The 15,167-nt window shown below is 42.6% G+C and overlaps 2 protein-coding genes, 1 long non-coding RNA gene and 1 pseudogene across 3 annotated transcripts; 2 read left to right on the top strand and 2 right to left on the bottom strand.

Annotated features, from left to right (window-relative positions):
- Nucleotides 1–2,669: 2,669 nt before the first annotated feature.
- On the bottom strand, nucleotides 2,670–4,646 carry LOC114784681 (endonuclease domain-containing 1 protein-like). The gene is made up of 2 exons (XM_028970248.1): nucleotides 4,339–4,646; nucleotides 2,670–3,504 (listed from the first exon to the last, which is right to left on the bottom strand). Exons 1-2 carry the CDS (start codon nucleotides 4,603–4,605, stop codon nucleotides 2,902–2,904), a joined length of 870 nt encoding a protein of 289 aa, XP_028826081.1. The 5' UTR covers nucleotides 4,606–4,646; the 3' UTR covers nucleotides 2,670–2,901.
- A 950-nt stretch (nucleotides 4,647–5,596) lies between these two features.
- On the top strand, nucleotides 5,597–8,826 carry LOC114784348 (UDP-glucuronosyltransferase 2C1 pseudogene; annotated as a pseudogene).
- A 6-nt stretch (nucleotides 8,827–8,832) lies between these two features.
- On the bottom strand, nucleotides 8,833–12,586 carry LOC114784349 (receptor activity-modifying protein 1). Its single transcript, XM_028969667.1, has 5 exons — nucleotides 11,960–12,586; nucleotides 11,530–11,592; nucleotides 10,683–10,721; nucleotides 10,432–10,579; nucleotides 8,833–9,527 (listed from the first exon to the last, which is right to left on the bottom strand). The coding sequence occupies exons 1-5, from the start codon at nucleotides 12,117–12,119 to the stop codon at nucleotides 9,281–9,283; spliced, it is 657 nt and encodes a 218-aa protein (XP_028825500.1). The 5' UTR covers nucleotides 12,120–12,586; the 3' UTR covers nucleotides 8,833–9,280.
- Nucleotides 9,180–11,290, top strand: LOC114784350 (uncharacterized). Its single transcript, XR_003748846.1, has 3 exons — nucleotides 9,180–9,427; nucleotides 9,862–9,974; nucleotides 10,387–11,290. It is a non-coding gene; the product is annotated as an uncharacterized LOC114784350 (long non-coding RNA).
- Nucleotides 12,587–15,167: the final 2,581 nt, after the last annotated feature.

The following is a 15,167-nucleotide window of genomic DNA, read 5'->3' as shown; positions in this document are numbered from 1 at the left end:
CGTGACAGCGGCCGCAGAGCAATGTCCTCCCATCTGCAGTCGCCCGGAGGTCAGAACATCTAGAACCCCGAGCTGACGGCGACCTCGCCTTGACGAGAAACGTGTCCCGGTCGCAGGGGCCGGGGACGTTTTCATCTGATGTTATTCTCGCAGGTCTGAAGGGAGGACACTGCGAAGTTCGGTCCTTTGGGCCTCTGCCGAGGGCAGCGGAGCAGGTACGCAATTTTAAAGTAAACATCTGTCTCCTCGCCTCATCTTCAGGACAAGCGCGCAGCTCCTGCCTGACGCCCGTGGAAGCCGGTGGAGAGGCCGCATGGGTTAACGTTCTCCTTCGGCCCAGTACAGCTGAGCATAGAATTTGCATAAAATTTACCAATAAATAATTATAATATAGTGCAGAGGGAAAGAGAGTGAAAATAATGATAAGATGAGATAATGTAATATAAGATGATGCTTTATTAGTGGATCATTTTCATTGTCACAGCTGAAAGTGTGTGATGTCTAGGCAGTCCAGGACTGGCCAGGTGCTGCCTAACACATGCATGTGTGTTACCCTGATATTTGTTACATTCTCCCTCACCCCGAGTTCTGCATTAATGTTATTTCCATGTCTTTTCGTTTATTAAAACCACCTTTTCAGATATCGAGCGTTCGCGCCTCATCGTTCTCACCCCGAAATGGCATGACAAAGTCGACAGACGAGAGCAGAAAAAATAAATAGCATGAAGACTATTTACAAAAGTTTACTTTACCTTTATCTCATAGAGATACTGCACATTTTTTAAGTTTTAGTTTTTTGTATAGTTTAGTTTAGTGTGTATATACATATATTTTTTTCTTTCTTTTATTATTGCACTATGGGGGGTCTGTGTGAAACTTTATTTCAATATACGGTATACTGTATATACTGTTGTACTGACAATAAACCAATATTGAATCTTAAAAGTGTAATATAAAAAGTACATTATTCAAATAAACAATATGGAAATAATACAGCAATTATTTCTGTCTGCTCCCACTTTCACTGATGACTTTCCCCGTGCCGAACCTTTTTGCCCCCCTTCAAAAAAGGTTCTACTTAAAAGTAGTGATAATTTTTTTGGTGTGATTTTTATACTGCCAGTGTCCATTTTGCAGTCTGAATTTAACATTGATAAGGATTTAATTTCAACTACATTAAACAGCCTCCCTTAACCCACCATGATCTGCAGTCTGGTGCTAAGAAATAACATTCGATGGCCTTAAATTCTGGAGGGCCGTGCTGTGAATCTCTCCATCCGCTTTGTTCCCTGAATGAATTAGATGAAGAAGCCAGGCGTGTGGCAACGTTTCAAATTCTTGAAGCGCAGAAAGGTCTTTTTGCGCTAAACCGGCCTGACAGATTCGCAAAGATCTGTCTTCTGCTATGAGTTCAGCCTGCCTGACATCATCTTCCGTTCGTCCGCCAGCATTTTCTGTGATTACTAGTGATTGCTGGGATTGACTCCAGCTTCCCTGAAGTGGGTTTAGGACATGTCCTTAAAAAAAAAAAAAAAAAACACCACCCCCTCTAAACTCAGTTTAACTGAGGTGTAAGACTCCAGATCTAGTAGTTGTTCATTAACCTGGTGGAATTTACCAAAAGCACGATTGATTGGTTGGAAGCATGTTTTTTATTGATAGGTTGAGGAATATGAAAAACAATGATTTATACAGTTGACTTATTCAGCCAATACCTGCTTCTGTAATTGCAAGATATTGTAAGACGCGTTCTTCTTCTGAAGATTAATTAACTGTTTGCCTTTAATTATTTTATTAACAGGTTTACTTAAGGTATGGAAAAAAAAAATTAAAATTGAAATCTCAAAGATCTCACCTGAATTACTCAAGTCTCCTTTTGATGTAATTTTTTGGCCACGCCCACGAAACAACTTGTACCAAAGTGGCGGTGTTTGGCTCTCACTTAAGATCAATTAGCCAACTAATTAGCCACGTAATCACACGATCCTCTTCACAAGACGAGTGCCTGTTGGTGCTCAAGTGACCAATTGGTTTGTGCAGAAAAAAAACACTCTGCCACCTGCTGGTCAGTTTTATCTACTACAAATATTCTGATTGTGTAGATAATGGAAAACTTTTAAATCAGGAATGTTCCATTTTACAAAAAGGATTACATTATTTGCTAAATTATGAATGTATTTTAATATTTTCAAAGTAACATGTCTATCTGATTCTCAGCTAGAAACACTGATTAACTAATGAGCTTTATGTATGTGTTTCTTTGAGTGTATGGAGGTAGAACGTGACTCTCTGGAATTTATTATACAAAATGTTAAAATACATATTGATAATCAAGGTTTGTTGGATATCTGGCTTTAAAATAAATAAGTTATATTGCTGACAGGAACAAAAGAAAAAAAATTACACATGACAGTACATCATTATACAGTACAGGGTGGGCCATTTACACGGATACACCTTAATAAAATGGGAATGGTTGATGCCATTGAACACATTTTATAAGTGGTCAGAAACTTGTAAATAACTCATTGTTTTTCTTGTGAAATTACCAATAAATTTGATGTGTCACATGACCCTCTTCCTATTGAAAAAAAACAAAAGTTGGATCCAAGATGACCGACTTCAAAATGGCCATTATGGTCACCACCCATCTTGAAAAGCTTGCCCCCTCACATATACTAATGTGCCACAAACAGGACATTAATATCACCAACAATTCCCATTTTATTAAGGTGTATCCTTATAAATGGCCCACCCTGTAGATCAAGAAAACCCATAAATCAAACAAAGGAAACAAGCATTCACTGGCTGCATGGATTCCGTCGTGAACTGGAGGACTATTTGGATACAGACTGCTCATGAATTCAGGCATGTTCAGTTGAAAGGTGTATTAATTTTTTCTCAGGCGCAGCGCTCATGAAACACACTGACCTCCGTCCCAAACCTCCGTGCCAGATGCTCCTCCAGCTCAACCAGAGGCATGGCTCTCACGTCGTACCCCGCTTGCTTTTTCTTGGACCTGTCCACTGGTACGATCTCTTCTGTGCTGTTGGGATCATTGCGCCCGATGGCGGCAAACGTTGGAAACGTATCCGTGAGGTTTTCAGGAAGGTTCCTGCTGTGGTTGAGGCAGCAGTACGCTGACCACATGTACTCTGGAATGGCCACTCGATTCTTCAGCCACCGGTCCCTCACATAAGGAATGATCCCTGTGACGATGTAGGAGGGGCCCTGGCAGTATTTAGTCAGAACGTTGCTAACGTGGCCCTCCAGGCTCGCCCAGGGCCCATCGTTGGACTCCGGCCGCTGAGGAACTATATTGGTGAGAGTGAAAGTTGCCACGCGGTCCCGGTGGTCCGTGTGGTGCAGGCTGGGGTTGAGGTGGCCTCGGGTGAATCTGGAATTTTTGTAGTCATCATCCACTGCCTGGCTCTCCACAACATTCTGGTCCACAGGTCCAGGGGGGAACGGAACCATGTTCCCATCTGCTCTGGAACTAGCCAGCTGAACAAGAGCATGAATAACTTACTGGTTAACAGCTGAGACGATTACAGTATGTCAAAGTGGTCACTTGTTTTTATTATTTTATTACAAATGTGAAACTTTTTTCAATTCTCTTTTAATTGATTGTAGAAAACATTAGATAATCTGAGATACTGGATTTCCGATCACCATAAATAGAGGATTCGGTGTTTGTTGTCATATTGTCATGTTGTCATATGTCAAATGTTTTTTGCACTCTACATACAAAAGTAGAGTTAAATACAATAAAAAAATGTTTGTGAGGATGTGTGTGTAGATGTGAATAAATATTAACTGTGCATCTGCAAAGTGAAAGAAATGGGCAAGGAGCAGAAATATTACACTTTGAAAAAGAAAAAGACCATATAAGAAATTACAGTATGATATGCAAATGAAACAAAAAAGTACAGTACGAGGAAGAAGCATTTTTTCATACACACACACACACACACACACACACACACACACATATAATGTAGTCTAGCGTCAATTGAAAACATAATAATAATAATAAAATGAATGATTATAAATCTAAGGACAGGGAAATTATATGTAAAATGTCAGCAAATTTTTTTAATTTGCCCCGCTCCCCCTGCTGTATGATGATTTATAGCCTAGCGGGTAACACACTCGCCTATGAACCAGAAGACCCAGGTTCAAATCCCGCTTACTACCATTGTGTCCCTAAGCAAGACACTTAACCCTAAGTGTCTTTAGGGGGGTACTGTCCCTGTAACTACTGATTGTAAGTCGCTCTGGATAAGGGCGTCTGATAAATGCTGTAAATGTAAATGTAAATGTATTCCTGGCTCTGACCTGTGGCTCGAACATCCAGTCAGCTCTGGGTCTCTTCCCCGCTGGGGGGCTGAAGATGTAGGCGGAGAACCAGGGTGATCGGCGCTGGCGCCCGTACAGCGTGGCGAAGTGGAACCTGTTCTCGTAGCGCTGGCAGATCGGGGTCCCACCGATGACCTTTGGCGGCCAGGAGCGGTGGAAGAGGTTCAGACATGGCGAGAAGTCGCCCACGTCTCCTAAACCCACAGATAGCGACACAGCGAGCACCACAGAGGCCAGATAAATCATGATGGTGGTAATAAAACCGTCTTCTGGCGCCTGGTACCAGATGTTCTGTGCCCGACCAGTAAGAAGGGAACTGAAAAAAAGCAGGTCCTATATTAGACTTTCTTTTCTTCTTCTTCTTTCAGTTTCCTTCTCTTTCTGGAGGTCGTGGGTCGAATTACACAACTGATGAGTGAAATGCTGAGGTTGATGAGGCCTTTCCACACCATGCAGCATGATTCAGTTCAATTCTAGACACTCCTGCTTAACATGACTGTCAATTAAATTTCAATCAACTCATCATACAGTAAACCACTTAATTAGTCAGTCTGCTTGTCCCCTTCAAAAAGGTATTAAATATGTCAACGTGTGCTTGTTTTTTTAAGGCTTTACACAAAATCTACAGGGGTTATAATTATAATGATTATTATTATTTCTTTTTAGGTGGCATTTAAATTCTATCCAACAACAATAAATTTGTTTCATGTAAAGTTACATCTGCTATGCATTATCCCTGTCATATGAAATAATAAATGAATACCAGAAGGCTGAAAAATTATCAAATGATTATGGAACTAACATGGAACAGAACACATTTATGATCAATGTGATATTAGTATTTATTCATGCAGTTACTGCATTGTTTTAGTAAAATAAACGACAAGACATTTGACAGCTTGCTCATAAACCATACAATGCTGTGTTCAGTATTTATATTGACTTTACAAATGACTTTAAACTTCTGGATCAGGGCCTTTTTTATATAGCCTGTTTGCATGATCATGACGTCCATGAGATCCTTGTGTGTGTGGCAAGGCGCTGAGGCCATCTGTTGCACGCTTGCGGTGCACTTCTGTGTTGTGCCGGCGAATGTTTTGTCTGGGTGAAGATAATGGAGGGAGGGAGAGAGAGAGAAACTGAAATTTGCGTTGCCCTAGGGTGGGGTGGAAGGAAACCCAAGGAGGCTGGGAGAGCCGCTATCCCTCCCTTTTCCTCTTCCTCTGACCTGCTCTCTCTTTCTCTCTCTATCACACACACACACACACACACTCACACACTCACACACACACACACTCTCTCTCTCTCTCTGTGGGCGTGCTGCAGTCCACTATTCCCCGGCATGATCCAACCCCCACTACATTATGCAACATGAATACCGGGGCTTCGCTGGGCCGCAGGAGCCGGGCTCAAAGTTCTCCACTTCTCAGACGCAGGAAACAAGGTAACGTACCGCGGTCCCATCTGGACGCTTTCTCACGACACTTTAAGACTTGACGTGGCCGACATGAAACGAGGCGTTGCATGTTTGAAAAAAAAAAAAAAACAGAAGAGGTGGTCAGGTCAGACAGTTCCCGTACTTCGCTGGCATGCTAGTGAGCTTGTGAAATATTTTATTGGGTCAAGTCTTCCAAGAAACACTGAGAAAAGTTCTGAGCGTCTGTGAGTCCACAGAAGAACCATAAATTCGAGTTCCCTTCTCCTAAGGCTTCCTGTAGGTTATTGTGAACAAGATATGTTCTTCCTCAGACGTTCTGCACTTCTTCTGCCTGCTCTTGTGTAAATAGATGATTACACAATAGCTGGGCATGGCAGCAATGTCTAAGCAAAGCAAACTTCCTTCTCAGGACCTTCTTCCAGCACTTTGACTCAACAAGCATAATGTTCAAAAGAACATTCCAGAAGTTCGGCACTGTGTAGCTGCAATCAAACTGTTCTTTAAAGAGAACCTCATGTTGCCATTGTCTTTGCAGAGAGGACCAATGGTGACCATGCAGAACCTGAGATGTTTATTACTAGTGCTTGGTGCAGTTCTCCTCTCCTTCCACCGACATGTAGCACTGGGTGGCAAAGTGCTGGTGTTCCCTGTCGATGGCAGCCATTGGATCAACATGAAGCTAATGATCCAGGAGCTCCACGCCAGGGGCCACCAGGTAACAGTTGTGCGGACGTCCAGCAGCTGGTACGTGAAGGAGAAGTCCCCGCATTACGACTCCATCACGATTACGCTGCTAGAACCTATCAACATCGAAGACCCGGACTTCTACGTATCATTTCTCGGCAAGATGCTGGAGATCCAGAGAGCTGGAGCATCTGTGTTCACCTTCGCTTCTTTCTGGTGGGAGATGGTGACTACGCTGGGAGACATACACCGACTTGCCAGCCAGATGGTGGTGGAGATGTTTGAGAATCAAGATCTGATGAGGAGGCTGAGGGACGCCCAGTTTGATGTGGTCTTGATAGACCCAGGGCTTCCAGGAGGTGTTTTGGTGGCACATGAGTTAAAGGTGCCCACAGTGTTCAATGTGAGGTGGATCACTGGAGGAGAAGGGCATTTTGTGGTTGCCCCTTCACCAATCTCATATGTACCATCACCTGGTTCACGCCTGACAGATAAAATGACCTTTCTACAGAGAGTGAAAAACATGTTCCTCTACATGCTCGGCATCTGCATGGACAGACTGATTGTGAGTCCTCATTACGACCGACTTGTGGAAAGGTACTTTGGCCCAGAAACAAACTTCTACCATCTTCTACAGGCCACAGACATATGGCTCATGAGGTCCGACTTTGTGTTTGAGTTCCCACGGCCCACAATGCCCAACGTTGTCTACATTGGTGGGTTCCAGTGCAAGCCCTCAGAGCCACTGCCTTCAGAGCTGGAGGCCTTTGTTCAGAGTTCTGGAGAACATGGGGTGGTCCTCATGTCCTTGGGCACACTGGTCAAAGGGCTGCCCGTTGACATCACCTCCGAAATTGCGGCTGCTTTTGCCCAGCTACCTCAGAAGGTCATCTGGAGGCACTTAGGTGAGACTCCCAAAAACCTTGGGAACAACACGCTATTGGTGGAGTGGATACCCCAAAACGACCTTCTAGGGCACCCTAAAGTCAAGGCCTTTGTAGCCCACGGTGGCACGAATGGGGTCTATGAGTCGATGTACCATGCAGTGCCAGTGGTTGGCCTTCCTCTGCTGTTCGATCAGTTCGAGAACTTGTTGCGGCTGAAGGAGCGGGGTGCAGCCAAGGTGCTGGACGTGACCAAGATTGACAGCAGGAGCTTCCTGGAGGCCCTGAGGGAGGTTCTCCACGAGCCCTCCTACAGCGAGAACATGCGGCGCCTCTCTTCGCTGCACAAGGACAAACCGATGCACCCGCTGGACGCTGCCATCTTCTGGACGGAGTTTGTCATGAGGAACAAGGGTGCGGGACACCTGGTCACGGAGTCCTACAAGATGCCCTGGTACTCCTATCATTCCCTGGACGTCATCACTCTCCTGGCAACAGTTCTGCTGGCGCTTGGCTGTCTTGCGGTGACTGCGTTGCGCTTCCTGATTCTCAAACTGTGTAGGAGCCGGAAGCCAAAGCAAGAGTAACAAAGAAGGGTCAAAGGACAGATTCCATGAATAGCTACGCCCTAATGCCAAGTCTTTAATCTGCTCAGATGATTCTCACATTTTTGAACTGGCTGTAGGACCAGGGGCCAAATCAAGGGCAACTAGTGACACCCACCTCTCTGACAAATAAAAAAATTGTGCAAGATGCAATTTTCATGATTTTTCAATAAATATTAATAAAAATTACAGAGTATAATTAAGCAATCACACTTCATACATTACAATATATGAAGATGGGGAAAACAACATCAACCTGAAGGTTGATGAACTCATACTGCACTATTGACACAATCTTTCGTTATGCATGACTTTCCAGATGTGGTGCAGATCTTCTCACTGTGCAGAAAGTTGTGGTCGGTGAAGGCAAGTCATTTCAAGGCTGTTGACATTTTATGGGTCCTTCTGCACCACTCAGATTACATGCATACACATATTCCTCTGACACACCCCGGTGGTGACAGCAGAACACAAATAGATATAATTTTGGAATTACAATATTTCACACCAAATATGATTTGCATTTCTGAGAATATGGAAATGATCATCTTTGGTTTTAGTAGATTTAGTAGCCAAACCAGAGAGGCCAGAGTCTTGCATTTTTTGAAAAATTGCGACCAGGCAGTGTAAACGTGTGAAGCATTCACAAACGTTATTACACTTTCAATTATCATGAACTTGTTGGTAAACATGATATTACATAATAACTACGATCTAAATTAATGATCATGTTTATCTTTGTGTCATACAGAAGTTAGCTAGTAGATGGACTGCTATTTGTTTTTTATGTACTGTTTTTTAACAAAATGTGCATTAGTCATAAAATTTATATACAAAATAAACGAAATTGCAAATGTAACAATTCATTATGAAACTTTTTTTTTACTGGAATTTCTGAAAATAAAAACTATGCATTCACTGCATTCACACAATGGTGTAGTGTAAAATACATTTTTACATTTTACATTTACTATGAATAAAGTACACAGCAGACGATATAAATTAATGCTTTATGTTAAAGTTCACAGAGACTCACTTTACTCATAGGCAGTGTGTAGATAAAAGTGATATAATTTTGTGCACTTTATAACTATTAACTATTCACAATTTCTTCTGTAAAATGTAAAGCAGTTCATTCATTATGTCACAGTAGAACATTTACTTACATTTTACTCTCATCATATTATGAAGCAATTTATTTTTCAATTGTTTACATTATTTGAGTGTGTTTGAATGTATTTGAAATGCAGTAGTTTCACTTCCATCTTATTTCTGTGTCTGTGTTCCCTTCCCTTCTCAGCCGGAAGCTGTCAGTCCCGAACTTTGTTTTTCCAGACCACCAGGAAGACCAGGCCGGGGATGATGCTGACAGGGATGAGCGTGAGCGCCAACACCAGGCCCGCCGGCTCCTCCACCATCATGACCTCCTCGGAGGCACAGTGCTGAAAATGCTCATGGTGAATCTGGACGAACACCTCCTGCACTTTGGGGTTGGGGTAGAAGCAGCCGGCGTTGCCACAGATGACTTCCATGCAGTGGGTCAACTCATTATACGGGCTGGGAACACACAGAAAAATTCTGATTTTACTTTTACGCAAGCCTTCATTAAAGATAATTAAATTCAAACTCCACCTTGCTCTACCAAAAAATTAAAATTCACATTTAGGGCCATGAACCTGATATTCCACTGTACTCCATCTACCATGGCCTTACAGGAATGTCATTTTAACGTATTAAACTTATCGATTAATATAACATCAGATTCATTAAAAAGGTTGTCCATTCATGTTTTAATATATACAGGTTGTGCATTTTGGATTGGATTGGTACAATTCTATTAAATTCAATTCTGTAAATACATCATTTCTTTTTTTAATGGTTTGCATAATAGACTGAATGAAACTGAAGGCTGAGACGCATCGGAAACCGAGCTGAAGCTTTATCACACTGAGGGACAGCGACAGTCACAAAGACTGGCAGGAAGCGGCGCCCGGTCGAGGCAGGGTGAGAGACGGATTAGGTTAAGCTTGCACAGTCACAAAGGAAGAAAAAAGCGGCAGATAAAATCACATGACATCAGACATTAATAATCTGTTTTAGTGTAAATGTTCATTTACATTAAGAAATCCAAACTGTTGTTCTTTTAAATTTAACTCCTTTGTGCTTTCATTACACATAATACGAAAAACTATATTACAAGGACATTTTAGGCAGGGTAAAAAAAACATAATAAAAAAAAGTATTTAATTACAAGTTTCAGCATTTAAAGATTCTAATATTCAATGTGCATTTCTATCATAAACACTCCCAAGTATTTATTTTTAATTCATAGTTTCTATTTGAAAATGGAGCATTGAGAAAGGGTGTGAATTAAGATGATGCGTGTGTGTGTGTGTGTGTGTGTGTGTGTGCTTAGCCTGTCCTGTACTTGCTCAGGTTAAATCCGGGTTGAACCACCGACCTGACGACCTGATCCCAGTCACAGCGGTCTTCCGTGTGGAGGTCCCTCATCAGCCCATCAAAGTCGGCCCGGCAGTAAATTTCCAGCAACTCCTGCAAGAAGACCTGGTCACAGTGTCGTGGGGGGGCATGCGGGTCCTGAAACAGCTCTGGAAAGGATAGCATTCATTTATTCCGTTTCATTCTGCGTTTTGTTTCAGAAGCACACTTTTTAAAGACTGCACTGATATAAAAGTGTTCTCGACCATTTACCATCGTCTTCTCTTGTCCAGTTTCCCCTCTGAGTTTCATCTGAAAATATATGTTTTTTTTTTTTTTTGGTTAGTTCTATGCATACAGTTAAATGTATTTATATCTTAATGCAGAAGCCCCTGGAAACTTCAACATCAGAAAAGACAAAAAGAATAATCCAGAGCACTGTTGTCTTGCTGCCTTGTATGCAGATTTTGTCTTACAGACAGTCAGTGCAGTGTAATACAGCGCTGATGTTTGGGGACTCGGTTCCTCTCAAGGTTCCACCAAAAGGCTTTTTCTGCCTTTGTTTTGTGCACTACGGGCACTTTGTGGCAATGTACACTACAACAGGTACTAGGAAATCATTCATCTAGATCACAGTAGATAGACACCATCATTTTCAGGAAATCATTTTTTTACGTACGGTTCTCCTGTACTGTATATTTTATGAAAAGTTGGGTTCTGAATTACTAAACGAATGATATTTGTAGACAGGGTCCTAGTGGACCAAATGGGGGATTTTAATGATAAACATCTTAAAGTATTTACGTAAGTCGCTCTGGATAAGATGTAAATGTAAAGATTGACAGCAGTTATGGGAGTCCAACCAGTGTATAAAAATGACAACACATGATTAATTAAAACTTTAAAGAGCTTTGCACTGTCATATCAAGTTAAAAACCTGGCTTTTAAATGCATTTAAATAAGACTTGCAGGTTTCTGTTCTTGCTGAGGTTTTGCATGCTGGGTGTTTTCACCATTTGCATGTGTTCATAAGAAATGATTTAGCTTCACCGCCATCTCTGCAGTTAGTTTTATGGGTCAGAGGGAGTTTACCTGACTGATTACCAGGCGAACAGCTTACCGAATGGCACGTCCTTGTTAATGACAGTTAAGTTGACATCATGTGACGAATGATGGAAAATCTCTGTGGTGGAGAAGCAAGAAGGTAATGCAGGTTGGAGCAAAATCAATTCTAAAGTCCGCAGAATTGGATTCTTCGTGAAATAGAGCAAACAATAACAATAACAATAACAATAACAATATATATATATATATATATATATATATATATAGAGAGAGAGAGAGAGAGAGAGAGAGAGAGATTGAGAGAGAGAAATCCTGAACTCTATGATGATAAAAAATGCTAAATTATACAGTATTTTTAAAAAGGAATAATGGTATGGTAATTGCATTTCTTTGCTGTGTAATAAATGAAAATATCTCAGTTTAGACCAGTAAAACCTGCGAGGCGCGTGGTTGAAGGAAGGCACGTGATTGGTCGGTCGTCGTACCTGGACTGGGGTGGGAGACGTTGGTCTGGAGACCTCGACCCGCGGATGCACAAAAAACAAAAAGGAGAGCGACGGCCGAAAGTGAACGGCTGTTGTCCAGAGACGAGCCCTGAACGAGGAGCATCCGGAGGTTCATGGCAACCCGACAGCAGACCACCATGTGTGAGGGTTCAGGAGGGCTCCGCCAGAGCCTTTAGCCTGTGTGTGTGTGTGTGTGTGTGTGTGTGTGTGTGTGTGTGTGTGTGTCTTTTCCTGACATTGTTAACCATGTCGCTGTAAATGGGCTTGACAGGTAATGACTGGGCGTGTGTGTGTGTGTGTGTGTTTGTGTTGGGGGTTGAGGGCAGGGTTTCTGGTGGGAGTCTACCAGCACGTCTTAAACTGGATGACCGATCTTGATTTGACCTCACAGGGGACCGGCTGACAGACACGCCCGATCTGACATTCAACTTACGTTATACGTTATATTGCATACAGGCATCGCGTTAATATCTGAGAGGAATCGGTCAGGCTGTCGGCGTTCGCTGGTGAATCTGGTGTCTCCTGCCAGCCAGTCCACATGGGTGTGTGTCCACAGAGTTTCCTTCGTCTAGATTCCACAGCGCTGTGCTTAAGGGATTTCCGGCTTTGTTATCAACTCTGCTGCTACTACACACACACACACACACACACACATTCTCCAGACATGATCACACACTCACCCCAGGGAAGCACAATGAAGCCTGACAGCATATCACTAAACTAGATAAATAAACGAGGACACTTCCTCTGCGCTGTTGCATCCATGGTTAAAAAAAACAAAAAAAAACACCGCAAACAACTCCAGACCAAACGAGACCAAAGGTGAACTTCAAACAGTTCTTTCAGCAGAAACACCATACCACATATTTGCCTCATATGCCATTGCAAATTCATTCAGATCCCTTATTTTTCATACATTCATTTGCTCCCTGGTGCCCTTTTTAACTTCCTAAATGCTGATTATGTCTCTTTTATCTTCAATATAACGTCCTTATAATACATCTTTGGATATTTCACTGTCATATGTAAAGTAACACTAACCATAGTGACCTCTGATTGGCCTGTATACTCCATATTGACCCCCACTAGTGGAGAAGTGCCCCTCCAATGGATCAGATGTACTGCAGTGCATCATGGGAGCCCTTGCAGTAGAGAAAATGTGATTTAGCTCCACGTAAGGTGCCATTAAATCAGACGTGAGGAAGGTCTGTGGTTGTATTGTAATCTGGCTCATGCAGATTAATATAATATAATGAACTGCACGATTTCCTGCTCCCCATGGCAACGCTGGTATAGTTTCAGTAAACAGTTCCTGTCGAAAAAAACACCTTGCAGTTTCAGGATCTGCCACATATGTGTCACTAAGTCCTCTCACAAGTCAAGAAGAAACCACACAGCCTAATTCTGTTTAACGCTGTTAAAAAAAAAACCCTAAAAAAAAATAAGAGAGAAAAAAAAAAAAGTTTCACCAGGGCGTGCCAGTGTAGAACTTGTCCTGCATTTTGCTCCTTTCCTCCCCCAGGTCTTCATGCTGCTTCCAAAATTCCAAAATCTCATTTTGGATGACAGCCCATCCCCTCAAACTCAATCCCACCAAAACTGAACTAATATTCATTCCAGCAGATTCTTCACTACATCAGGATCTTGCTATTTACCAGGACAACTCACAGCTCTCTCTTTCTACAACAGCCCGCAACCTGGGAGTAACAATAGACTCACATCAGCAACCTTTCCTGCTCATGTAGATTCCCCTCTACAATATCAGACGAATCCGCCATTTCCTGGCAACACAGGCCACCCAGATACTGGTTCAGTCCTTAGTAATCTCACGACTGGACTACTGCAACTCCCTTCTAGCTGGTCTACCTCTATGTACCATCCGACCTCTACAACTCATACAAAATGCAGCAGCACGACTGATCTTCAACCTTCCCAAGTTCTCCACACCCCCCCTCTGCTACGTTCCCTCCACTGGCTCCCAGTAGCTGCACGCATCAGGTTCAAAATACTGATGCTGGCCTACAAAGCCAAACATGGAGTAGCACCATCCTACCTCACAGCCCTTATTACACCTCGCACTGCACCTCGTATACTCCGAGCCTCCAGTACTGCTCGCCTGGTCCCTCCATCTCTGAAGGTAAAAGGAAGACGTTCATCTAGACTCTTCTCCGTCTTGGCCCCTCGGTGGTGGAATGAACTTCCCCTCGAGGTCAGAACAGCTCAGTCACTGAGCACCTTGAAACGACAGCTCAAGACCTTCCTCTTTAGAGAATATTTAGATGAACTTGTAACCTTCTTCTTGTCTGACTTCTGTATAGAAACTACAACAGAGTGAATAAAAAGATTGTATTCATAGTTGGGGGTCCTAGTGAACCAGAATTGATCACTTCATCAATGGTAACTTGAAAGCACGTTGTAAGTCACTCTGGACAAGGGCATCTGCCAAATGCTGCAAATGTAAATGTGTGCAACCTGCAACGTTTATATGTTAGAATAAAACTGAATAAAATTTCCTAGAGTTAGTGTTCCATTCTATTGTCAGATACTGGGTGGTAGTAGCAATGCAGGTAACACCATAATGCTTTTGATACACTGTTCATAAGCTTTCGTCTACATGCATATTTGGTTCTTTTTACACGTTTCTGCTTTTGCCATTGTTTGAACTCGCAACCTTTATCCAGCCAGATGATTGATAATTCTTAATTCTGATAATTCTTTCATTCTTTTTTAAAATTTTCATTCACACCTGCCTGGCATGATTTTTGTTTTTTCAGTCTACAGTCCAAAAAAGCCAGGAGGGCCAGGGTCACAGTCATCATACAAACAACCCTGCACCACCTGAGGTGCCACATCCTGTTGTTCTTCCTGTTGGTCTGACCAACTCCAGCATTAACCTGTTTGTAAAAAGGGACACGTGTGGAGGTCTGGCAACCGAACGTCCGCTGACTCAATTCTGTCTCCCCACCAAGGTGACACTGGTTACAGTGAAAGAACAGTTTTTACTACAAACACCATGAAAGTTGCCTCCAGGGTTCAAGGTGTGATTCGTTTTCTAGGGTTGAGGGTCTCCCATTCCAGGCTGGCCACCTTCCATGGTGGAGCAACAAATTCCTTGAAGTCCATATAACAGAAGACCTCTTCAGGACCTCCTGTAGAAAGAGCACCTCTCCCAACCCATCCTCACGAT

The sequence above is a fragment of the Denticeps clupeoides genome, chromosome 2 (assembly GCF_900700375.1).
Source record: "Denticeps clupeoides chromosome 2, fDenClu1.1, whole genome shotgun sequence".
Taxonomy (NCBI): Eukaryota; Metazoa; Chordata; class Actinopteri; order Clupeiformes; family Denticipitidae; genus Denticeps; species Denticeps clupeoides.
Note: the sequence above shows the minus strand (reverse complement) of the source record. Positions and strands in the feature narration are given on the sequence as shown.